This window comes from Calypte anna, chromosome 22, assembly GCF_003957555.1.
Source record: "Calypte anna isolate BGI_N300 chromosome 22, bCalAnn1_v1.p, whole genome shotgun sequence".
In the NCBI taxonomy this organism is placed as follows: domain Eukaryota; kingdom Metazoa; phylum Chordata; class Aves; order Apodiformes; family Trochilidae; genus Calypte; species Calypte anna.
The window spans coordinates 346,513-371,406 of record NC_044267.1 but is presented as its reverse complement, the minus strand read 5'-3'; the positions used below and the strand labels follow the sequence as shown (position 1 = coordinate 371,406).

Here is a 24,894-nt window from a genome sequence, read left to right as displayed (position 1 = left end):
GGGGGTTGGAGCTTTGGGGATGCTCTCGGGCTGGGGGGGTCCTGGGGAGGCTCTTGGGGTGGGGGTCCCAGGGAGGCTCTCGGGATGGGGGGTCCTGGGGAGACCATCGGGGGGCTGGAGCTTTGGGGAGGCTCTCGGGCTGGGGGGGGGTCCTGGGGAGGCTCTTGGGGTGGGGGGTCCCAGGGAGGCTCTCGGGCTGGGGGGGTCCTGGGGAGGCTCTTGGGGTGGGGGGTCTTGGGGAGGCTCTCGAGATGGGAAGGGTCCTGGGGAGGCTCTCGGGATGGGGGGTCCTGGGGAGGCTCTCGGGATGGGGGTCCTGGGGATGCTCTCGGGAAGGGGGGTCCTGGGGAGGCTCGCGGGATGGGGGGGGGTCCTGGGGAGGATCTCGGGATGGGGGGGTCCCGGGGAGGCTCTCGGGATGGGGGGGGTCCTGGGGAGGATCTCGGGCTGGGGGGTCCTGGGGAGGCTCTCAGGATGGAGGGTCCTGGGGAGGTCCTTGGGATGGGGGTTCTGGGGATGCCCTCGGGCTGGGGGGTCCTGGGGATGCTCTCGGGATGGGGGTTATGGGGAGGCTCTCGGGATGGGGGGGGTCCTGGGGAGGCTCTCGGGATGGGGGGTCCTGGGGATGTCCTCGGAATGGGGGGTCCTGGGGATGTCCTCGGGATGGGGGGTCCTGGGGATGCCCTCGGGATGGGGGTTCTGGGGATGCTCTCGGGATGGGGGGTCCTGGGGATGCTCTCGGGATGGGGGCTCTGGGGGGTTCTGGGGGGTCCTGGGGACGCACGCGCCGCCTCACCAACCGGGAGCGCGCGCGGAGCGGGAGCGCCCCCTGCTGGGCGGCCGCGTGCTGTGGGTCAGCAGGGATCGGGCCTCGCTGCGCGCGCTCCGGGGCTTGCCCCGCCCTTTCCGGTGGTCTCGCCCCGCAACCCGCCGCTGCCCCAATGGGAGCTGAGCACCGCGTGTCCTTCCTGTGCGTCAGCCCCTGCACGCCGCTCCTCGGCCAATCGGGCACGGCCGTGACCGGGTCAACCAATCAGCGCGTTCGCTGCCGAACGTCTCCCGGGGAGAGCCGGGGGTGGGAATTCCCGCTGCCAATCCGCGCGCCAGGGGGCGGAGCATTTGGCAGGCGGGGGGCGGGGCGGGGCTGGGGGCGGGGCTGAGTCCGGGGCGGGACCGGGACCGGGTCCGGGTCAGGCGGTGCCGGCGCTGCGGGAGGGGCTGCTCGGTGTCCCCGCCGGACGCAGTCATGATCCACAGCCTGTTCCTCATCAACGCCTCGGGGGACATCTTCCTGGAGAAGCACTGGAAGAGCGTGGTCAGCCGCTCCGTCTGTGACTACTTCTTCGAGGCGCAGGAGAGGGCCTCAGAAGCGGAGAACGTGCCGCCCGTGATCCCCACGCCGCACCACTACCTCCTCAGCGTCTACCGGCACAAGATCTTCTTCGTGGCCGTCATCCAGAGCGAGGTGCCGCCTCTCTTCGTCATCGAGTTCCTGCACCGCGTCGTGGATACCTTCCAGGTAGGGCTGGGGCGGCTGAGAGCTCGGCCGGTGTGCGGGGAGGAGCCCCGGTCCCTTGTGCATCCTGCACCTGAGAGGATTCGGAGTGGGTCTGGATGGGATGAGGAGTGATGGTCGGGAATGTGCTGCGTAAGGATGGCGGTGGGTTCAGCGTCAGCCTCTGCTTGCAGGAAGGACCTTTCAGCAGTCAGGATTGGGGTTTCTGGTTTGCAGCCCAATCTGGCGTTGTTCTCACTGAAAGGTCGTGTGATTCCTAGCCAGGTACTTTAGTTAAGTATCATAGAATCCTAGAAGTGGCTGGGTTGGAAGGGACCTCAGAGCTCATCAAGTCCAACCCTTGATCCACTCCCCCCGTGGTTCCCAGCCCATGGCACTCAGTGCCACATCCAGGCTCTTTGGAAAGATCTCCAGACACGGAGAATCCACTCCTTCCCTGGGCAGCCCATTCCAATGCCTGATCACCCTCTCCAGAAAGAAATTCTTTCTCATCTCCAACCTAAACCTCCCCTGGCACAACTTGAGACCCTGCCCTCTTGTCTTGCTGAGAGTTGCCTGGGAAAAGAGCCCAACCCCCCCCTGGCTCCAACCTCCTTTCAGGGAGTTGCAGAGAGTGATGAGGTCTCCCCTGAGCCTCCTCTTCTCCAGGCTGTACTGACAACCTACCTTCCTATGTGCCTGCATCCAGTGATATTTATTGGAAGTGTTTACTGGAAGTATTTATTTGCTTCCTAAAGAAGTGAGACCCAGGGGTTACCTCAGAGCAGCCCCGTTCCTCTGTGCTTTCACTTTAGGGAAACAGCGAAGATGTCTGTCTGCTGCCTGCCAGAACAGGTCTGTGTAGTCTGGACTTTCAGTGTCTTGTGACCAGCGTCCTGCCAGAATACAGGAGCTGTGGGTGCTGGGTCAAACAAGTGTTGTGAGCTTTTGCTCCCAGGTACCAGTCAGAATGTGAGTGTAGCTGCCTTGCAGAGTTCAGGGAGTGAGTTGGCTGTTCAGGTCAAAAATGCACTGTCAGTCTTGACTGTCAGCACAGTGTGTTAGACTTCAGAAATGTTTTCCTGTAAAAAAAAAAAACCTGGACTTAGGCAGAATATGCAGAGTTCGAAGCTTGAAGTTGTGCTTCTGCTGTATTCCACATCAAACTAAATTCTGTAAAACAATTATGCAGAATTGACATTAATAATTGTGCTATTGCCCATATGTATGCAAGTGTTACAACAGAAGTAAATAAAAAGCTTTGATGAGAAGAGGCTGAATTTTTTAAACAGTGGTACTGCTCAGTTAGAACATTGGGAGCCTGGTAGGTAATGAGTGGGGCAGCTGAAGAGGGACGTGGAACACTGCAGTAATGAAAGGGAGCACTGCAGGAAAGTCAGGAGTGGCCATGGGAAACCAGTTTTTCATACTAATATTGTTGCTGAGTGGTTGAGGTTGAGCCAGTTTCAAAATTTAAATATCTCTTGGCTATCAAAAGGAGTCTTGTTATGTAGAAGGGGAAAAGGAGCACATGATAATGTGGTGATTGTCAGCTGGCAGGGCAGAAGCAGAATTGTTTGTGTCTGTTTGAGGTGTTTGTACTAATATAAGGAGTTTTGGTGTTGTTTTCATCTCCCCCCCAGGAAGAGCCTTGATTTATTTCTGTGTGGGAGGACACTGAACCAAGTGATCACTACGTCTGTCTTTCTGAGGTTGTTGAGTTGTTATTTCTTTTCACAGGATTATTTTGGTGTCTGCTCTGAGGTGATGATCAAGGACAATGTTGTGGTGGTTTATGAGGTACTGGAGGAGATGCTGGACAATGGCTTCCCATTGGCAACAGAGTCTAATATTCTTAAGGAACTGATAAAACCTCCTACCATCCTGCGAACAGTTGTCAACACCATCACAGGTACAGGGAAACAAAAAGTAGATAAACTGAGAAGGTCATGTGGCAATAATTCCTTTGTAAATCAATTAGGACCATGAGGGAAGAAAACTTACATTGCTCCACCCTGTCCTGAACCCCAGCACAGGAGCACTGAGAAAGTCCTGGCTTCCTCTCAGTTCCATCATCATCTGTACTTTTTTCTTTTTTTTTTTTTTTTTTTTTTACCCAAACAGGTTGCATTTGCAGTCATGACTCTGCAATGAGTTGGTTTGGTGTGGATTTTTGTTGGGGTGATTTTATGGTTTTGGTTACAATTCCTCCAGTCTCACTGTGGGATTTTACAGAGTTGTGTGTGAGAGAGACACAAATAGCAGAATACAAACAGTGGCACTGGCAGAGTAATTCCTCTCCTTCACAGAGATAAAGAGGTTCTCAGGGATTAATTACAATTACATCACATGAGGCCAGGGATTTATTCTGGAGTCTTGTCATAACTTTGGTTGTTGTGATTGCCTTTGTTTTTTCCAGGAAGCACTAATGTGGGTGACCAGCTCCCTACTGGACAGCTCTCAGTGGTGCCTTGGAGACGTACTGGTGTCAAGTATACCAACAATGAGGCATATTTTGATGTGATTGAGGAGATAGATGCAATTATTGACAAATCAGGTATGGAAGTTGCTTCTGGCTAAGACATCCTAGCTTGTCCTGATAGTATCTGAAGAGATTTCTCCCTCATCTGAGTGGGGGAAGTTCTATTCCTGTTATTACTCTGAATATTACCAACTTGTAAGTGCTATCAGTCAAAAATTTTAGAGAGTTATCAAGGTTTTAATTTGCCTGTGTTCCTGGAGTCTTGCAAGTAATTCTATATTGGGAAAATAGAAGGTGAATGAGAATTGTGCACACTGCTGTTGCCTCAGTTTTTGTGCATCTCAGTCTTTTTAGAGTTGAGAGCCATTCGAATGGACACTGCTGGTGCCAGTTTTTCTTATTTGTGTGCATCTTGTCTACAAGTCATTGGGACCAAGAAAGATGTTGAGTTGAAACATAATGAGCCATGGCATTGCATAAAGATAATAAATTTCCTTCCTTCCCATTGATAGTTTTTCCACTTTGGGATTTTTTAATCAGGTTCATATTACCTCCTGTGTTTTCTTTATTGCTGCAGGTTCCACGATTACTGCTGAAATCCAAGGGGTGATTGATGCTTGTGTCAAGCTGACTGGGATGCCAGACCTTACACTCTCCTTTATGGTAAAGCTTAGGGATGTGTATTTCAAAAAGGGTTTCCCAGCCCTGCTGCTGGGATTTCAGTCTCACAGTGATGGATTCCAGTAGATCATAACCTGGGCATGCCAGACAAAAAGAGAGAGAACTGATGATGGAAACTCATAGTGAACTTCAGCAACTTTGAGCCTAGAGGTTTTATTTTCAGATTTTTTGTTAAAAGTGCTCTTGGTGTGCTGTGATTAAGTATCTGAGATATAGTGGCAGATATTCTAACAAACAGTCTTTTTTATAAGTATGCATCAGGGTAGTTATCTGGCATGACTAGATTTTATAAAATAGGATAGAGGTAATTGAGGACTGCTACTGCACAGAGGTAACAGCATCAAACAGCTTAACGTAGACACCTCATGTTGAATGGTAGGTCCTGCATGCATGAAGCAGAGGTTACTTTAAGCAGTGCCACCTTCATTAGCCCTGTGCCTTTATTTCAGAACCCACGGCTGCTGGATGATGTCAGCTTTCATCCCTGTGTGCGTTTTAAGCGCTGGGAGTCAGAGAGAATCCTCTCCTTCATTCCACCTGATGGAAACTTTCGCTTGCTCTCCTACCATGTCAGTGCTCAGAAGTAGGTGATGAATGTAGTGCTGTGAATTATGAACTTTGGATCCTCCTTGGTAGGAGGGGAAAAAGAAAAAGGAATTGCTTTTAAAGATCAGGTGGCATGTTGTCCCAAATGAAGAAAGGAAAGAATTAGGCAGTGTGAAGTAATCATGCTGTTGATTTCCTATGTTTATAAAAGATTTCTAGACTAGAACAAGATAGTTCAGTAATCTTGTTGGTTTTCTGATGTCTCTTGTATTAGAACTACAAGTTCTTGTCCATGGCTCTCTTCTAGAAGCAGCTTATCTCAAGTAGTCATTGAGGTTACAGATGCAAAAGCGTTTTGTTAGCCTTTGTCAGACTTCTCTCAAGTAGATGAAAAGGAGTGGGAAATCCAAACAAAACACACACATGAAGTTCAAGCTGCTGCACTGCCTGGAACTGTTTGTCTGCTTGGTTGTTCAAGTCTCCTCTTACACTGGATGTAACTGTCCTGTTGAGAGGTAGAAAACTAAGATACAGGAAGCCTGTTAAGACTGGAAAACAGGATTCTGACTTTGCTCTTAGGTCAAACAAATGAGCACAGAATTTCCTTCTCTTTTAAAGAGATTGGTTTCCAGTGTTTTCAGTGTAGAAGGCAAAGACTGCAGAAGGAAAAACAAAGATGAAAGATTGACAGCAACTTTCTGTTCATGTCTTTATTCTAGTCTTGTGGCAATTCCTGTCTATGTTAAACACAACATCAGCTTCCGTGACAGCAGCTCCCAAGGACGTTTCGAGATTACAGTGGGGCCAAAACAGACCATGGGGAAGACTGTAGAGGGGGTGATGGTCACTAGCCAGATGCCAAAAGGCGTCTTAAATATGACCCTCACACCCTCTCAGGGAACACATATCTTCGATCCAGTTACAAAGGTGAGAAGAAAAAAGGAAATTATATACATTTAAAAAAAACTTTCGTTTTCAGCACATGAATTTGAGCTGTTCATGCTTACATTAACATTGCCTTGAACATTGCTTTACTGAAGGCCATAACTATTCTAGGGCTGAGATTGGGCTGTTCTTGCTTACTTGAAATTGTCTTAATCCCTACAACAAAAAGCTCAGTGTCCAGGCAGATTGTAGTTCTAGTTTCTACATGTGCACTGCTCTGTAATACTGTAATGTGTCTGTCCAGTATGAAGGGCAACATACTAAGGCAAAGAACTTTTACATAAAGAAACATTACAATCTGTCATTGGGAGAGTATTCTTCTTTAGAGGGTGTTAGTAGTATTTGTGTTTCACTGCCACATTTTTCTTTTCTTGAAGTTGCTGTCGTGGGATGTGGGGAAAATAAACCCTCAGAAGCTGCCAAGCCTGAAGGGGACCATGAGCCTGCAAGCTGGGACATCAAAACCAGATGAAAACCCCACCATTAACTTGCAGTTTAAAATTCAGCAGCTAGCTATATCTGGTAAGTGACTGTCAGCTAAAGAAGCTGAATGTTCTGTGTTCTGTCAGAGCTCGTTCTGCATGTAGCTGAAGTAGCTCTGCTGGTCTTTTGAAGTACATTCTATCTCAAACATGTTCTTCAAGTAAAATACGTGCTTCCTCTGCAGCTACATGGATTCTCTTGGATGCTCTGTGAAGCAGCCTGTTTACATTTCCATGCATTTCATGCTTACAAACCTCTTAAGAATTTTAGGGTATGGATGTGTTTGTAAAGAATTATTCTGAGCAACTGGCAGTTTTCCTCTGTTGTGTTTATTGCTTGTTAAAACTTTCCCTATGCCTTCTGCATCTCTTCTTTGCTCTTCTGCTCATTTATCCTGAAGGCCTTGCTGTTCTGTGGCAGCAGTCAGTCTGATGCTGTGTTTTTTCACTTTAGGACTGAAGGTGAACCGTTTGGACATGTATGGGGAGAAGTACAAGCCCTTCAAGGGGATAAAATACATGACTAAGGCTGGCAAGTTCCAAGTCCGAACCTAGAGGATCCTGATAGTGAGGAAGAGCACTTCCCTGTTTCTCCTGTCCCTGGCTGTTGGATGCAGCCTCTTACCCCATCTATCTGTTTAGGGTAGCTCCCTTGCCTGTAGTAGCATGAGCAGAAGAGCCAGTGCTTAAGAGTACTGGGGAGCAGCAAAAAGCAAGGTTGACCTGAAGCCATCTGATACCTAGCAGATTCTGAAGTATTTGGAACCGTGGCAGATGGGAAAGGTGTTCAGGTCCCTTGGGATTGGTGAGTCAGCTATGGAAGCTTGTATCACCTTTGTTTTGCTGCCCTACAGGAAATTCTAGGGATTTATTGCCTTTTTTAACTCCTTTACGTTTTCATTGGCTTCTGCCCCTTTGCAGATAACACAAACTGGAATTTCCACAAACTTCAATTCCAGAGTGGTGATCCAGCAGGTGCCTTGCACCATCACTGGGTGTTAGGGTGGAGAGCTGTATAGTTCCTTGTAGCACAGGGATCATCTATCCATTCTGCCTCAAAGGGTGAAAAGATACCTTGTCTTACCTTGGATGGGCAGGCAGCTAAGAAGCCTAAGATGGGGGATGGTGCCACAGAGGGAGGAAGAGAAGTGGATGCTTTTGCTAGATATTTCATAAGGCATCTTGGTCATCAGATATCTTGAATCTCTGAAGATCCTTGGTATGGCCCACCCAGATCTTTGGTATGGCATCCTTTGAAGGGCTGACTGTAGCACTTGTCATCTTGCAGCTCTTGGGTGGTGACATCTGAATAATTCTGCTGCTCCTGTATCTTTCATCAGTGTTTGAAGGTAGGGGTTCTTTTAGTTTCTTTGTACAGTCAGGGGAGAGAGAGGCAGGAGAATTTTTGTGGAAACAACATGTGGAAGCTGAAGCTGTGGCTAAATGAAGACCAGCACTTGTTGGAAACTCCTTTTGTCTCTGCCTGCCTATTGGAAATGAAGGTGATACTGCTGCTCTCCTGCTCACTCATGTCTGGTCTTAGAGATAATTGTATCTTGATACCTTTCTAGTGTTTCTGTCTATCCTACCTCATTCCAGTTCCTGTACCAACCAACTGCTGTGCAGGTGGATTCAAGCCTATGTTGGATTTTTCACTGGGACCATCTCTTCTGCAGGAGCTCTTTCTGCATCTGCCCATTCCTGTCTGTGCTGCATCTCTCTGTACAGCCTAAATATGAAATGAGAGGCATCTGCATTGTTCCATATTGTCTGTAATGTGTTCTTTGGCCACTAGATGCCTGTGTGTTTGCTCTGTGGTAGCAGAACTTGTCACTAATTGCTGTACATGTGACTACAGCATCTGTCATGTGGCTGTGCAATCCTGCACATACATCTTGTGAACAGAAAAAGCTGACCCTGAATGAAGGATAACATACATTCTGCTTTGATACAGTGGATACCTGCAGTGTTTGAGTGGCATCTTGCTCGTGGCATTGCAAGTTCCAGTGCAGTGGATGAATGTGATAGCAGGCAGCCTTACTGCTGAGCATGTTCAGTGCAAATGTAACCTTCAGCAAGGGCATCAATAAAATTAATTTTTACATGTATTCTGTGTCCTTTCAGTGGTTTGTGTGGGTTTTGCAAGAAATACAGTTGGTATTTGAGGAGGATGGTAAATTATGCCAACTGGATTCTGTGTAGTAGGTGCCTTAGGGAGATGTTTATGCACAATTGGGACTGTAAGTTCAGGACTCAGTCACTTTGTTGAGAAGTTAGAATCAATTAATTTCTTAGTATCTTTTTCTTGGTGTTTCCCAAAAGGAGTGCTGAATGCCTCTTGGGACTTCAGTGAAACTGTTTTCAGGAATGCAGTGGAACCATTTTTGTGTACTAGGTAGGGTTTTGGGTAGCAGTCTAAGGACTGTGCTTTAATTATTAAGACAATGAGATACCTCTTCACCTTCCTCTTCCTCAAGTACTGATACAGTCCTTTGGCTTTGTACCTTTGTTTTTGAAAGGATTTTTCCTTCCCTGCAGAAGTTACTCATGTTACTGGAGATCTTGAAAGGCTTCAGATATGCCATATGCAATGTGACAATACCCATTTGATGCTAAACTCTTGAAAACTTCAGTATAATTATTTCCTTTAGTAAACAGTAGTCACAGCTGCTTTCTCTTACTTCATAAAACAACTGGACAAGAGAGAATCTCTCAAAGAGGCTTAACTCTTAGGACATGTTTGGCACCACTTAGTGTCACAATACAAGTAAGTAGTGCTTGATGACTGAGATTCTAATTGATGGTGACTTGATTATACCTGTCCTGACTTCTGTGAAGGACAAATGCAGCCATGTGATGTTTTAGTTGATCTTTACTCATGGATGTAAATCTAGTAGGAGCCTGTAACTGCTACCATTACACTTGTCCTTTGTTTTGCCCTGCTGTGCTAAAAGTTTATCTTTTATTTCAGAAAATGCATAGAAATGCATAATAATAATAATAATAATAATAATAAAATGTAATGTGTTGATTCTGCAGCAGATAAGGCTGCTGTTAAGATTTTTACCTATTCCATACTTAAAATACTTAAGTGGTCACCAGGAGAAAAAGAGTAAGTGGAAGAACAGAATGTCCTTATAAGCATGTCATCCTGGATTTGCTCAGACTCAGCTAATGAATCAGTCCCAAACTGAAAAAAACAAGTAATATATTAATATGGAAATAAGCAGCAGATAAGCAGCCCATACCTACAGCTTTGCTCTTTCTATTGAAGTCAAGCTGAAACCAGCTGAAATAACCAAAGTAAAGTGGTATTAGGAGAGAATTTAAGCCTGACTGGAACGTGTTCAAAATACAGAGCTGATTAAAGAGGAGGTGAAGTCTTCAGGTTATTAAATCTGTCCCCTTTGCCTTCAGTTCACGACCATACCCTAGAAAACATAGCTGTTAATGGGATGCATGGTGTTCTTTCTTGTTTTGTTCTCCCGAGCCAGAACTTAATTTGTAGTTATGTCGTGTGATGTGATGCAAGGAGAAAGCTTGGGGATGTGGGGGGAAAGGAGGGTTAGCTCCTGATAACCTGTAGTAAGGAAAAGAGAGCAATTTAACAGTGTGCTCTTCCCACACGTTGCACTTTGTTTTCCTCTGGTACTGAAAGTCAGAGGCATCTGGACAAAGGGGAAGCCCTGTCAGCATCCTTACAGCACCTGGCAGGAAGCTGCGGGGCTGTGGGCACACAACACTGGAGAGTTCATTTTTCTTTCTCAGGGTTTCATGTTGTCCTGAATCCAGTCAAGGTAACGATTCACATTTGTATAAACACCAGGAATGTCTTTGCGGCCACAGCCTATTCCCCAGCTGATGATTCCAATCAGATACATTCGCTGATCCTTCATACAGACCAGAGGCCCTCCAGAGTCCCCCTGCAGAGAAGCAGCAGGTTAGTAGCAATCCTCTTTTTTGTTTGTTTGTGGTTTTTTTTTTATTCTTCACTGGTTTTAGTGTTGTGCTGCCCTCTACAGAAATACCCTGTGCAGTATGCTCACAAATCAAGAGACACTGATAAGAATGAAAAGGGGCACACTCTTACTCAGACTATGAAGTTTCACAGTGCTGCTGTCTATAACTGCTTTGTGAAGCAAAATCACTAAATAGCTATTTAAACAGAAAGGATATGTATTGAATGCATGCATTCCTGTTCCTCCTTATTCTAGCTGTTTATTTGCCATCATTTTTTAGCCTTTATATTTCTTTTCTCCACTTTCCAGTAGAGCAGCAACCCCTTCCTCTTACAGAACCTCCTGCTGAGTGTTTTATATGCTCACATAAGAGAAAATATTAGGAAATGCTGCTGAGGTGGAGCTTCCTGCTCAGTTTTGTGATATTTCCTATGCTTGAGATTTTCAGTCTGTATGTTTTTGCTTCCCTTGGTTAAGTGTGGTCTGCTTTCACAGCTAGGAGGGGCAAGGGAAGAAAAAAGAAAGAGGAGCCATCAGTTCTGTTCAACAAAAGTCTACTAGAATTCCTATGTCCTATGTAGCTAAATGCAGAAGTCTTTAAAAAGTATTTTTGGTCTGCTCAGACTGTCAAAGAAGAGGAACAAGGTAAACTGGGTTTACCTTGCAGGCATCATCAAGGTGTCTTGTGTCTCCTGCACATAACATGTTGTCTGTAACTGTCCGGTTGTCCAGATGCTGTGATGTGCACCGGCTGGCTGGAAAGAGTCTGACATGGCCTTCCTTCAGGTAATCTGAATAGAATGGAGAAACTGCAAGAAAAAGTCATAATATCCACATTTATTTAAGTGTGAACACAGATTTTTTTAAATTTTTTATGTTTTGAATTGTAGTTAAGTTTCTCTAGGGAGCAAACAGACGTAGCTGGGGGTGAAGAGGGTGGCGAAACCATTTCCTTGCCAAAGGTTTTTTTTTAATTCTTCAGGGCTCTGCTTTGCCAGTGGGAACAGTTTTTGAGAGAGAATATTGTTTCTTTAGCGAGCTTAAGTGCTAGAGAGGTTTCTGTAGGTGCCAAATTAAGGACTACTGGGTTTCTTGGATGGATAAGTCATCTTTGCACATTTATATCAGTAAAACCGAAGTCACAGAAAGAGTCTATGAAAATCACTGACTGAATGAAAGAAACAGAATCCTGAAACTTAGTATTAGACTTGAGGTTACAAAAATCAGATGCCTTCTTGCACATGATATTGAATAACAGGATAAGAAAGTACACTTGTGTTACATTGGAATGGAAGGGAATTTTTTTGTTTGTTTTTTTTTGGGTGTTGGTTTTGTTCTTCTGCACAATTGCAAATGCACAAAGCTGAAAGTTGGCAGGATTGTTGTTTTTCAGTCTAGTTTTGAATTACCATTGCATCATCCTTTGCTCTCAAAAAATTTATCCTGTGCACCCCAAAAACAATACTTGGGATTATCTTTAAAAGCAGTTTTAAAACATTTTATGCCACAATTAAATATCCAAGTCTGCTGCAAAACCCCTGTGGGTTCAGTTGATTATTAGGTCTTGCTATAATGGATGCTTCACAGTTTCTGTCTCAAAGAATATACAAGATAGAGAGTAAAAAGACTTGATACTCAAGTACTACTAAAACAGAGCAGAGGTTTTTTGTTGTTTTAAATATAGGTCAGCCTGTGTATACTTTCAGACAGGCTTTATTCCTGTTGCAGCACACTTGAAAAACCATTTAGCCAGCCTTCTAATATATATCTAGGATTGCTACTTCTTCAGATTTTTGTTTTTGCTAATCACTGCACAGCCCATGTATCATTTAGAATAGTGTAACTACCTGTAATTGTGTATTAGTGTATTAAATCTTGATAGAAATGCATTTCTGTCAGAATTACAATCTCTATATAATTTATTTGGTACAACAAGAGTATGGCAGCCCTGATTACAAATTTTCTGACTTTCCTGCTTTATACATTGTGCTATTTTCTGGTGTTTCTACTGCTGGAGAGCTTCAAGGAAGACTACCAGGCCATGCAGCTGACAGAATTCAGGTGAGTAGAATCATAGAATCATAGAATCATAGAATCCTAGGGGTTAGAAGGGACCTCGAAAGATCATCTAGTCCAACCCCCCCTGCCAGAGCAGGGCCACCTAGAGCACTTCACATAGGAACGTGTCCAGGCGGGTTTTGAATGTCTCCAGTGAAGGAGACTCCACGACCCCCCTGGGCAGCCTGTTCCAGGGCTCTGTCACCCTTACAGGAAAAAATTTTTTCTGGATATTCAACTTGAACCTCCTGTGCTCCAATTTACACCCATTACCCCTTGTCCTATCACTGGTCACCACTGAATAGAAAGCAGCTTACAACATAGCTTGTTTTGTGTATCTCCTGACTAACACGTTTTGTAGTGCTGCTCTATATCATAGTGCAGGGGTCACACTCTGAGCAATGCACAAGGCTTGAATTCTTTGGAGGCACAGGACTGAAACTTTGGACATTGTATTTTCTGCTCTTGTGTAGACATGCATCTTTTACTTACATTCTTCATTTTTGCCATAACCAGAGATCTCACATTCAGTCCAGTCAGGCAGCTGCAGTTCTGGTGTTGGGAGGCAGGCAGCACGGACAGTGTCTGTTTCAATAGCACAATCTTCTGCTTCTGAGTTCAACTGCAACAGAGCTGAAGAGAGAAAAAAATCCCCAGTGCCATGATCACAAACTCGAGCCAACTGTGACCTTTCCAGTCACAAAGTCAGAAAAAGTTCTTACCAATATCGTTGTTGAAATTTTCTGAGTCAAATTGCTGATGCACTGTGTATTTCTTCACTTGAAACTTCTGTTCATTTTCCTCAGCAGTTGCCCGGGAAGTCCTGCCCAGCACAATCTTCAGCTGATCTGTACTAAAGCTGAAGAACAAGTCTTACATTCTTAGCATCTTCACTGGAACAGACCCTGCCCTTGAAGATGTGTTGTTGGAGCTTCTGCTTTTCTTATTTTACCACCATTGCTACTTCATTACCCAGGCAGTTTGACCTCAAGGATCCCATTTACCTTTCTTTTTTCACTAACTGCTTACAGCCATTATGTCAAAGCTCCTCTGCCAGCCCCTTGCTGTTCTCCAGTTTCAGATGGCTCTGTATCTGTATTGACAACTTTGTTCCTCAGCTACTTGATATTCCCCTGTGGTACTTTAATGCCATGCTGCCAGTTTGCCCAATAAATGCCTGTCTGTAATGCTCAGCACAATTAACTCTGTGCTTTTTTGCTTACAATTACTTACTGAGATAAAGAGCTTTTTTTCAAGTCCTTTACTCTCCCAGTAGGGCTGTACTGGGTGCTTACATTTGCCAGATTTTTCCCCCCACCCTAGCCAGTACCAAATCCTCAACTTACCGTTCCTCAAAACAGTGAGCAGCTGACAAAACCCAGCAAGAACTGATCAGAATCCCTCCACAGAGGAAGTGCTCTCCAGGTGTTCTCCTGTACTTCACGAAGATGGCAGCTTGCCAGGGGTGAGCTGAAATGTCTGCATAGGAGCCACCTTTAACCCTGTACTGACGGGCACTGCGGTGCCGTAAGCCACAGGTAGCTGTGGATGACAAACCCAGAAATATCTGTTCAGGTGCTCCTGCTCTGAGCCTGGGGCAAGAGCCTGTTAGCTGCCAGTGAATGCTGAGGCAGCTTTGGCATGAGCTGTTTGGTATCTGACTCATTCCTGTTTCCCAGGAAACTTTCATTCTGATTTGAAAAATGCAGTAAGGCAACCCTGCCTTTTCTGTCCTCCATTTCTGCAGTCTTCTCATCTGGCAGAGAAACAGGCACTTCTGTGAGAGTGGAGCCACAGAACCTCTTTCTAAACCAAAAAGCTTTATCTATTTTTGTTTCCTTTCTTTTCCAGATCTTATTTTACATAAGAGGCTTGAGTTTAATAGAAATGGCATGCAAAACAGTAATGCCTTAAAGAAAGAGAAGGATCAGGAGTGCTAGGATCCTTACAGCAAGTGGGCACATTGCAGTACTCCCATGTCAGCCGATTTTCTTTCAGTACATGGCACCAGGGCTTGCTGTCATTGTCTGGGTTCCTGCAGTACAGGAAGGAGAGGAGTTGTTTGTATTATCAGATCTATAGGGAGTTTGGAGACACATAAATGTGGCTGACTGTGATCTGAATATACTTTTTTTGGTTTTTCTAGAGATACAGAGATACAGACTGGATGTGGCACTCAGTGCCATGGTCTAGCAACCACAACGGTGGATCAAGGGTTGGACTCGATGATCTCTGAGGTCCCTTCCAACCCAGCCAATTCTATGATTCTATGATTCTTAGGGGCACACTGAATTTTCATTTCTGGTGTCTTATGTCAGAGAAGCATAGATAGGTCAGGTGGAATAAAATTGCTATTCTCAGTGAGCTTCATTACCAGCAGTGATGTATTTCCTGTGCTTTCATAGCCCTCATGAATGACAGGAGTGCACCACAAGGATGTCTGGTGTGATTTTTAAAATTCTGTAATTGACTACATACCTGCAGAAATTGTGACTGCCAAGGCCCAGCTGGTAAGCATCTCTTCTCCAAGCAGTATAAAACTTGTTGACAAGGATTTGAGAATTCCACCTCAAGCAGGTAGCTCCAGAACTGGTAACACTGTGGCTGCCTCGGTAATCTGTGCCTCTTCCAGATTTGCAGTTGATGTTCCCAACTTTAATAAGAAAGATGCATGTTAGCCAATGGATGTGAACCCATCAGCTGTTTCTAGGTATGATTTCTGTCATGGCATCTATACATTAGCTATGCTTATCTCAGTCTCTCCAAGTCATAAATATTAAAAATTTAAACATGATTTAATATGAGATTCTCTTCAGGCTACAAAAATAGCTCAAGTCCACAAGCAGTCCTTACATATGGAGTGAATCATGGAAGCTCTGAAGTCCATTCCCTGTTCCCTGCACGTACCTTTTGAACAGGAGGGCACACTGCAGTGTTCCCAGGTGTACTTTCCCCCTTTATAGATATAGCACCAAGGTCTGGAATCCTCATCTGGGTTTCTGAAAGAGTTATGATATTGTGCATCATTACAAAGTCATTAATGCCACGTCTGCCATCTAGTTTGGTAACTTTAGCCTGTTCTGCAGTGAAGACATGGACTGAACCATCAGAAGTTGTTTGGATTCCTACTTTAATTTTAAACTTGTGGAGTACATGGAGGTGAGGAAGAGGCAGCCAGTTGCTGGCAGCAGTGGACAGCCTGTGCAGCTCTGCTCATGTGCAAGAAAGCCCTATATTTTTAGAGTCTTAAGAAGGATCTGGAGATGCAGGAAACTGGCTTACAGAGGGAGTTTTAGGCCAAGGGAAAGCATATGTGTTTAGAGATGTATGCATGTTTTAGTCTGTCACAAGCATCCAGTATAGGTAGTGCTGAGTTTCAGTGTACAGAAGTTGACATGGACAGCTGATATTTGCACCTGTGCAGTGTTCTCTGTTGCAAAGAGCTGTACCTTTGTTAAAGGCTCTTAGAATGGGCTGATTTTCATGGCTCTGCCCCCTGCACCATCAGCCCCTCACCTGCAGTAGTTGTGATTGCCCAGTCCCAGCTCAGCAGCATCTTCTCTTCGGCCACTGTACATCCGGTCCATCAAGCCATTGCTATTCCAATTTAAACACTCAGTTCCACTCTCTGTCATGCTCCACATACCCCTGTATGTTACTCCAGAACCTTTGTAGCACTTGACTTCAGTATCTGAAAAAAAGGGAACAAACTGTTACTGTAAGGACACCATCCTAAACTCTGCTTCCATAGTCTATGTTCTCTTTAAACTTGCTCCCAGGCTAGTCTAGTAAGTCAGTGAAAATACCTTGCCAGGCAGACTGCAAGTATACATGGAGGTCTTCAGCTCCAAAATTTAGAGTTATTTATTAAGAAACACTGAGAACAGCCCATGTGTCCTTCTTAAAAGTTTTGAGTTAGCTTTAGAATAAAAAGAGGCAGCCTAACCAAGTGAAGTATGCCTCAGCATCTTCTGGGTACCTCACAGTGCACTGCAGAGTGAACCCAGTGACATTGTTCAGAGCAGTAGATGTGGTATACATGCCTATTTCACATTGCTTCCCAGAGAACCGTGGGTGGCACTGGCAGATGAAGAGCTGTGGGGAATAATATGCCTGTGAACACTGGCCCCCGTTGTAGCATTTATTTCTCGTGCAGGCTGTGGAAGAAGCAAAAACCAGAAAATACTGTTAGATGTTGCAGAAGTAAGAAGCTGGCAGTGTATACCCATCTTTTCTCTCCTAAGTCTCCTTAGACTAAGGACAGTCTTCCTTAGTCCATTCTGTTTTTTCCCTGTCTACCTGTTATTGTTATGTGCTTACAGTCTTTGAGTGTAGTTCTTACACCCTCTTTTGCTCCATTCTGTCCACATTACACCATTAGTAACCTTCTTCAGAACCTTGTCCACTTCCACTTAGTCCTGAGTGAGTTGGTGTATTTTAGTATCTTCATTTCTATCCAACTTAATTCAAGACAAATTTTCTGTGTCATAACTCCTTCCTTTGCAGTGGAGTTCTTGAGGATTATTAGATGGAAAGTCTCTCATTCCCCATCATTTTCTTTCTCTTTTTCCTCTTCATACTCACCTCTGATAGGCACAGCGTGGCAGCGGCTCCGACCACTGTCGCACCTACAGTATTCTATTCTGCTCCCTGAGAGCCTCAGCCAGGTCCCCCTGTGCTGGTAAATTTCTCCAGATGAATTGTCTGTGCAAATGGCTGTAATTGGAGAAAGGAAATCCTCTTTTAGAGATTCAGGTGGGAAAGACCTGGCTGAGCAGAACTCCTTTCTTTCTTCTTCCAGGAAGAAAGAAGAAGCATCCGTGATGGGAGCATCTGTCTAATGGGCTGCCCTTTTCCCTTCTCAGAACACAACTACCCCACCTCTCTCACTGGATGTATTGTTGCTGGATGTATCTGGCCTCTTTTTCTTTGAAGGAGAGCAGAGGGAGGGGAAAACCATTTTCTCAGTTATGGATGGTATTAATGGTCTGGTATTTTGCCTTCTGAATCTCTCAATTGAATAACCACGACAAACAGGTTTCAGGCTCCGTTCCCTCAGTGTCACCTGCTTTCCCCTCCTGTGTTCATAAAGCCTTGGGTAATTTGGTTGCAGTTTGCCTGGCTTACCTCTAGATCTGGCTCCCCGTTTGAAACGCAGGTGTAAGCCCTGCAAGCAAAGAAGGTTAATTCTGTGAGAAACTGATGTCTTCAGAAAACTGAGAACAAGCGACTCCAAAGGTCATGAGGTCTTGTAAACCAGGGGAGCTCTGGGCATCTGTCTGCCCTCCTTGTCAGACAGTACAGTGAAAGTGCCTCTAGTACCTCAGCAAGGGAACTGAGAATTGTAAATCATTTATTCACCATAGATTACCAGGGGATTATTTGTTACCTGAGAGATGTGGATTTGGGATGTGCTGTATTCATATCGTGTGTGAAGTGCTCATGTGCTTTTGGGGAACAGGAAACACTAATTAAAGCTTGCAAGTTTTCTGCTATTTGAAGGAAGTTAAAGACACTGATGTGTAGTTTTCCTGTAAGCCTTTGTAGCTTGATTATCTCTGATAGATTTGTCTCTTTCAGGTTTTGGTTAAAGTATGAAGGAAGAAACCAATTCAGAAAGCTTCTTGGACTAGGCCACAAGAGAAAGAACCACATAAAAAGGAAGAGGAAGGCTGAGGTGGCAGTTCTTTGAGAAAGGCTAAACATATTAGAATTGTGTAGGATTTACTTAAAACTGGGCAAACTGAGGCTTAAAGTGAGGGAACATGGGAACCATCAACCTCCAGTTTAAGTGAGATGAAGGTGATGATAACAGAAAATGAAAGGGTGATCGCAGTGGAACTTTCAATAGTGAGAGGTGACAGTGAACAGCTACACTAAGAAGAATTGGAGAAGACTTCCTTACTGAAATAAAATCAGCCAGGATAACACATTACTGGAAATCCCAGCTTAGAGGTAGACTACTTTGTATAGTTTTTCTTCCTCAGATTCTAGTAATATAACCTGATTGTCCTACCATCTGATGCATGTAGCTGGAGTTGGTGGTAAGGAAGTGCTGCTGAAAATGCAGGGTGGTGGCAAGAGAGTGATTTGATGCATTAGCTTCTCACCTGGCACTGAGCAGTCACGATTCCTCCCAGCACCAGGAGGAAACATGCAAATTTGCCTTCCATTCCCACTGCTTTTCCGTCACCTCCAAATCTCAAGTTATCTATAATGACAAAAGAAAAAATAAGATGTTGAACAAAGACAGTCTGCCAGACTCAACCCAGAGGTGCTTTTACCTGATAAACCCAGAAACCAAACATCCTAAAGCACACCCTTCAGGTCAGAGGGAAACTCAGAGAGTATTTCCTGAGATATAACACTGACATAAGTAAATTCCAAGAGCTTTTTCCCAAGGTTGCTGGGAGTCAGTGGTACCATGTGCATTATTAATGAGATGTGAAGAGTGTAATGCTGCTTGGAAAATGCTAAATGAGATTCAGGTCATTGAGGCCTATCAAAGAGATCTCATGCAGAGGAACAAAAGTCTGCTGAAGAGTCAGTCTGTGATAACAGTGGATTAAGATTTGTGTTTTCTGCACAGGCTGCTGCTTCAGGTTTCTCTCATGTGTAGAGGATGTGTTGGCAAGGAGACTTTAGTTGATGATAGGTGGGGACAGCACTGCTATGTCTTTTATTTTCAATATTTCTATAGCTCCTCCCAGGCTGAGCTTTTAGTTTCTAATATTGTCATGTGCTTTTGCTAGGAAGGGAGATTATAGGAGAGCTGGCTGCCAGGCTTTTGGTCTTGTGTTCTCATTGATTTGTTGCAGCATTTCTTTTCACGTGTCACTGCTATGCAGTCTCAGCTTCATTTTATTCCCTCTAATCTCTTCATGCTTCAGAAAAAGCCCATAGCCCTCTTCCATCCCACGTGAAGAGTTTCTGCTTCCTCCAGACTGATTTGCTGGTCTTTCTCCCATAGCTGTAGTCGTGTGAGAGAACCTCTAACAATCTCCTCTGGGAGACTGCCAACTGGCATGGTGTGGCTGGGGTTAAGGATCAGTCTGGATTTCTGCTGCCATTCATCTAACTTGCTTTGAAAATCTTCTTCTGTCTTTACTCATCACAGGTTAATTTCCTACCTACTGAAATTGCTGCTTTGACCTGGCCACAGATAGCTATGGGAAGGACATTTGAGTGCTGTGATCCATCTGTATTTCTTCCTACTGTAGCAAAATTTATTCCTGTCTGGCCTTGAGCAGGCAGATTTCTTGGCAAAAGCATGAATTTAGATTTCTTAGCTATTGACTGCAATGAGATATGCACCATCTTGTGCCCTGGCTTCCCCTCCCCCAGTTTGTCTCCTGACAAAAGAGGAAAAACAATTTCTTTCACCTAAGCCAAGAGCCTTGTGTAAGCACTGAGGAGTTTAGGGAAGCTGTGCAGAGAATTTTTTCAGAGAGAAAAGCACAGGGAGAGTGCTTCAGAGAGTGAGCACAGGGCTCACTCATGACATGGTATATTCTTTCACATGTACAGAATTCTACTTCTGAAATTAAGCAACATGTTTTGTTTTCTTTTGTTTTTCCCTTACTGTATTTAAATGCCATTTCTAATGTCACCCTCATAGCAGAAAAAGACACTGGATGTGGCAGACAAAGGCAGTGAAGGGCTCTCTGAGATGATCTGTTGCCTATAAAAGCAGTGTGCTTTTGTGTGGGCTCCCATCCCTGCAGGAAAAAATCCCCAAGATGTATTTTCCCCGTTTGTTTCTCTTGGTGACCTTGTAGTAACTCTAAAAGACCAGGCAAATGTTTCTATGTAGAAAAACTTGAGTAAATTTTAGCAGCATGAGTTTGGTACCCAGCAAAGTTTTCTATTTAGAAACACTGCTGAACTTGAGAACTTAAAATAAGGATTTATTGGTACCCCAACAGGACACTGCTGGGGGGGGGGAGGCTGTTTTTCATGGCAAATAAGATGAATAGAAATGTTTATAGTGTCAGAAGTTTAGAAACTTAGTGCCTATGTGAATTTTGGGGAACATGGCATTAAATAGCAAGGTCCAATGCTAACTGGGAAGGTACTATTGATTTTCACAAGTGGGTAATAGCTTTTAAGGACTGGAGTTGTCATTATTATGTTCATCTGAACCCTTACAATTAGACAAATAACTTTATCACATATATCCTGACTTGAACCCATGATTCTCTCTCTGAACATAACAGCTACACCCACGTACAGTAATAAAAGCTCTTTTTTGCAACTGGAGACATAAGTAATCAGTGTGAATGGATTTAGCTTGATCCTCTATGCTAATGAAAGCTGCTATAGCAGTCAGTCTTGGCTGAGATGATGAATCACATCAGTGTCTCACGTAGATGGGACCCCCTGCTTGGAACAAGTACAGCACCAGAGGACCATTTTCTGTCTTCCCTTAAAAATGTAAGGCCTCCTATACAAACCAAGAGCTAGGATTGAGGTAGAGTAGCAGGCAAGAAGATATGATTTCATTTCCAATCTTTAGGATTGTTCTGCAGTTCCAAATCTTTGAAATAATTCTCAGGTGTTGTCTCTCACACAATTAGCTTTTTATAATCTATATTATATGATCCCTGAGCAAGGAGAAAGCTAACTCAATTATTTGAGAAAACTACTACTTCCAGAAATTAGGAGCTCAGGCTCTGTTTATATAAATCCAGAGAAAACAGCTGGGGAATAGCTAGTGAAATTCAAGTATGACAGATGAATGAGTCATATATTAGGATTCAAGACTAAAGAAGTTAGATTATTTGTGTTTGGGTGTTGTTGTTTGGGTGTTTTGGGGTTTTGGGTTTTTTTGTTATCGTTCATATTTGTCAAGGCTTGAAGTTCCTACTGACAGCTTTAAGAAACTACATTCTATGAGCTGACCTTGTAAAGGAAAGATTCATTCAGTAAAACTACTTAGCTGAGCTGAACTGCTTTGTTAGAATTTCTCCCTAGGAAGCACCATAAAGAATTGCTGAGACCTCATTTCTCAAGTATCTGCTCAGATGCCCCCAAAGGGCAAGAGTGGTAAATTTTTATTTTTTTTCTTATGTAGAATGATTGTGTCACAAAGTTGGACAAATTAATATCTCAAATGAAGCTCTAGCTGCCAGAAACCAGCAGAAAACTATAGGTAGTTTTCAGGGGAGATGGGGAAATATCTTTCAAATTGAGAAAGAAAAAAAAATATGCATAACTGCTTTGGAGACCAACCTGAAAGGAGGAGTCCCTGTACAAGAGGCACTGCATGGTTGAACCCAGTTCATCCCATACAGTCAGCCATGCAAGCAGATCCAGTCTTGCACAGCACATGCTTGTCCTGCCAGTATTGCATTGTCTTTTCTTCCCCTTATTTCTGTTGCCCCTCTTCAGGCTGCCTTACCTTAAAATGCTGCAGCTCTTCCTGCCTCCTTTCCCCCCTCCATGGGGGGATTTGTGTCCATCCATTGGTGGCCGCTGTCCTACTATGGGTGGAAAACTGGTAACAGATGTTCCAGCTGTTTATTTTCAATTTCAGGAAAGCTGCAATTTAGGCCAGTCAATCGGAATGTTCCAAATGATAAGCCCTGTAAACCCTATCAAACTGAAACCACACAGCTATTTGAAAAGTACCATGTTTACAAGATTCTGAGGAGAAGCCTGCAACCAATGTGCTTTCCAGGAGGGTTCTTCCAAATGATTTCTGCCTTCTGCTCCCATCTAGTTAAAAACACTCTACCAATAAGCTGGAGGCCCAGATGTGCTGTTGTGACATTCTGATTCTGCATTTCCAGGTACAAAGGACATAAAGATCTACCCTAAATGTATCCCTCCTTGCTGAAGCATCATCAGCAGGAGCACTTTAAATCCCACAGTAATTTATTATTAATATCAGCCCTTCAAAGCAGTAAGGGTGTGACTATTATCTTACTGATATGCAATATGACATTAAAAAGGGGGATTTATCTTACCAAGGTTGAAAAAAAAAAAAAAAAGTCATTAATTTAAATAAAAAGTAGTTCCCCCTCTCCCTCATATACCTCCCAATGACCTAGTATGTCCAGTCCAGAATACTGTAATTCTGAATCAGTTAGCACTAACAGCTTTCTTGCTGATGAAGTTACCTTGATCAAGTTTAAACAAAAGACTGAGACTGCTGCCTTTTCCTGCTTTCTGGAGAAAGTGCTTCTGTATCCCTTTTCTAAACCGAACAGCTGAGTATCAGACTGTTTATGTTTAAAATGTAACTGGGGACAGACATCTGCTTTTGGGGAAAAAAATAAAGCAAAACAGAGAAGGAAGATTCTGTAGTCTTCGAAGGCAAAGAGAGGAAATGGACATTTCAAGCTCTGTCTTTGTTTTGGCAATCATTCTCATTATTTCCTGCGGTTTTGCCCGCATTTGAGAAGAAGCGTGTTTAGGGAGAACTGCAGACCCGCCCTCCTCCCCTTTGTCCCTCCATTATCCAGGCTGGGAGTCCCATCTACCCCCGGGAAAACGGCAAGTAACCCTGTCACAGACTCTCTTGAGTCTCTTCTCACCATTAAGATACTCGTCTGTAACCTTCCTCTTTAAGTTCTTTTGCTAATTAATGCTCTTTGTGCAGGAGACTCCTCCCCGCCAGCTGCTCAGAGCCCGAGGCTCTCAGCCCTCTTTGGAAAAGCTGAAGCTTTCTTGAAACAGCTGAAAGGCAGCAGCTTTACCCAGCGTTATGAATCTCTTCCAAAGCTGAAAGGCAATAGCTCAGTTAAGTTAACTACCATGGTGATTCAGTGGGATTTATTAAATAACAACAATAATTAATAGTATTTAATGACAATGCCATTGATGATGAAAACAGGAAATGCACTTTTTGAAACAGGTGCAGAGCAGTCCCTACCTTTTCCTTTTCTCTTCTGTTATTTGGTGATGATCTCTTTTCCAGACCACTCTGGTGTTGTGCTCTCTGCGGCTCTGCCGCTGCTCTCTCCCTGACCAGCTCCTGTCCTGCTTAAAACTGCACCCGAGGGGTGGGGACTCCGGAGGGCACGGGGCGTGCGTTCCCCCGGCCAGGAGCGGGGAGAGCCGGGGCTGCTGCGGGTCAGGGGAACGCTTGAGAAGCGAGTGGGGAATGCTGGAGCTTTACAGAATGTTTTGTCTTTCCTTCCTCCAGTCAGACAGCAGGTTCAGTCTTCACAAGGACTTTTCCCCACTGAACACCTTAAGCTTCAGCGACAGTGAAAATAGTCACTGCCTCGTGATGAGCTGTCACATCATGCTTCCAGGAATGTGAGTGAATGGACAGAGGTATTATTTCTGACATTTTCCTGACATATTTATTATTTCTGACATGGCCAGAGGGCTGCGATGTGTAGATGTAGTCCTAGTCCTGAGAAACTCCTGTTTCAAGCAAGAGCAGAGTGTTCTGTGCTCTGAATGGCATCTACTGAGAATCTCTGGCAGAGAGACTGTGACTTGTATGTGGAGCAAAGCATGTTATGAACATGTAGATGTGGCCAGAGGAGCTCTCAGGTTAAGTGGGAACAACAAGCAAAACCTGAAAGGATCCACAGATAGAAACAAAGAATAACATGTTGAGGACCAGAGACGTAAATGTTCGCTGATATTTTCCATCCAAGAAAATCAAGATCTACTCACCAGGGTGTGGTTGTGAGATATTAAGCTATCAAAATGTGGCAGACAAATCTAGATGAGCAGTTTTAGAGGAGACCTCAGGGGTAGCTTATAAATGATGCAATTTATAAAGTGATGCAAGTGTTACAGGAATGGATGTGTCCTGTCTTTTAGGAACCGATTCACTAGAAATCAGGTTCATGGCTTGTAAGCACAAACACAAGAAATGGTGTGTGAGGGACCTCCACCTTCTGGGAGTAGCTGCAGAGTCCTCAGTTGGGAATCATGGCAAGTGTTATTGGCATATTGGCAAAGATGCAGCATTGGTTACTGTGGATGTTTAGCTCTTCGTTGTAAGAAAAACTACGTCAGGATTATCACATGTATTTTTCTGAGTCACAAAGCTGGTGATAACATTAATGCCATAAATCTGATTTAATGGCAGCTGTGTTTGACTGTTTCCATACAGGTCTCCCAGTTGTTCAGAAAAAGATGGTCGGACACTTCTGAGTGAATTTTTTTAAATATAGATGTATTTTTTAAAAGATGATAAGCTATTTGCTACTGGACTTGTAGATTAAAGATTAAAACAAAGGGGAAAGATTTCAGAAGTTCCTATTTCCTGACTTTTCACAG

At 44.2% G+C, this 24,894-nt stretch overlaps 2 protein-coding genes across 3 annotated transcripts; one reads left to right on the top strand and one right to left on the bottom strand.

Moving 5' to 3' along the window:
- The first annotated feature begins 1,158 nt into the window (after nt 1–1,158).
- Nucleotides 1,159–8,732, top strand: AP3M2 (adaptor related protein complex 3 subunit mu 2). Its single transcript, XM_008501419.2, has 8 exons — nt 1,159–1,519; nt 3,236–3,407; nt 3,915–4,052; nt 4,555–4,640; nt 5,108–5,241; nt 5,924–6,131; nt 6,527–6,671; nt 7,086–8,732. The coding sequence occupies exons 1-8, from the start codon at nt 1,247–1,249 to the stop codon at nt 7,184–7,186; spliced, it is 1,257 nt and encodes a 418-aa protein (XP_008499641.2). The 5' UTR covers nt 1,159–1,246; the 3' UTR covers nt 7,187–8,732.
- PLAT (plasminogen activator, tissue type) lies at nt 5,905–23,898 on the bottom strand. Of its 2 annotated transcripts, XM_030463989.1 has the most exons (14): nt 23,525–23,898; nt 18,759–18,859; nt 17,776–17,815; nt 17,233–17,364; nt 16,692–16,805; nt 16,165–16,339; nt 15,556–15,647; nt 15,127–15,301; nt 14,598–14,683; nt 13,995–14,190; nt 13,371–13,507; nt 13,141–13,281; nt 11,251–11,399; nt 5,905–10,554 (listed from the first exon to the last, which is right to left on the bottom strand). In XM_030463989.1, exons 2-14 carry the CDS (start codon nt 18,819–18,821, stop codon nt 10,396–10,398), a joined length of 1,659 nt encoding a protein of 552 aa, XP_030319849.1. In that variant the 5' UTR covers nt 18,822–18,859; nt 23,525–23,898; the 3' UTR covers nt 5,905–10,395. The 2 variants fall into 2 exon arrangements, with proteins under 2 accessions (XP_030319849.1, XP_030319850.1); XM_030463990.1 differs by lacking the exon at nt 17,776–17,815 and having other exon boundaries at nt 8,730–10,554.
- Between the last annotated feature and the right edge of the window lie 996 nt (nt 23,899–24,894).

Coding starts and splice junctions, on each gene's coding strand:
- PLAT (XM_030463989.1), bottom strand. CDS start 18,821: ATGGAAGGCAAATTTGCATGTTTCCTCCTGGTGCTGGGAGGAATCGTG. Junction 17,365..17,775: donor ACGGGGAGCCAGATCTAGAG/GTAAGCCAGGCA, acceptor CTCCAATTACAG/CCATTTGCACAGACAATTCA. Junction 14,684..15,126: donor GGCAGTCACAATTTCTGCAG/GTATGTAGTCAA, acceptor CCTGTACTGCAG/GAACCCAGACAATGACAGCA.
- AP3M2 (XM_008501419.2), top strand. CDS start 1,247: ATGATCCACAGCCTGTTCCTCATCAACGCCTCGGGGGACATCTTCCTG. Junction 4,053..4,554: donor TGCAATTATTGACAAATCAG/GTATGGAAGTTG, acceptor TTATTGCTGCAG/GTTCCACGATTACTGCTGAA. Junction 5,242..5,923: donor TACCATGTCAGTGCTCAGAA/GTAGGTGATGAA, acceptor TCTTTATTCTAG/TCTTGTGGCAATTCCTGTCT.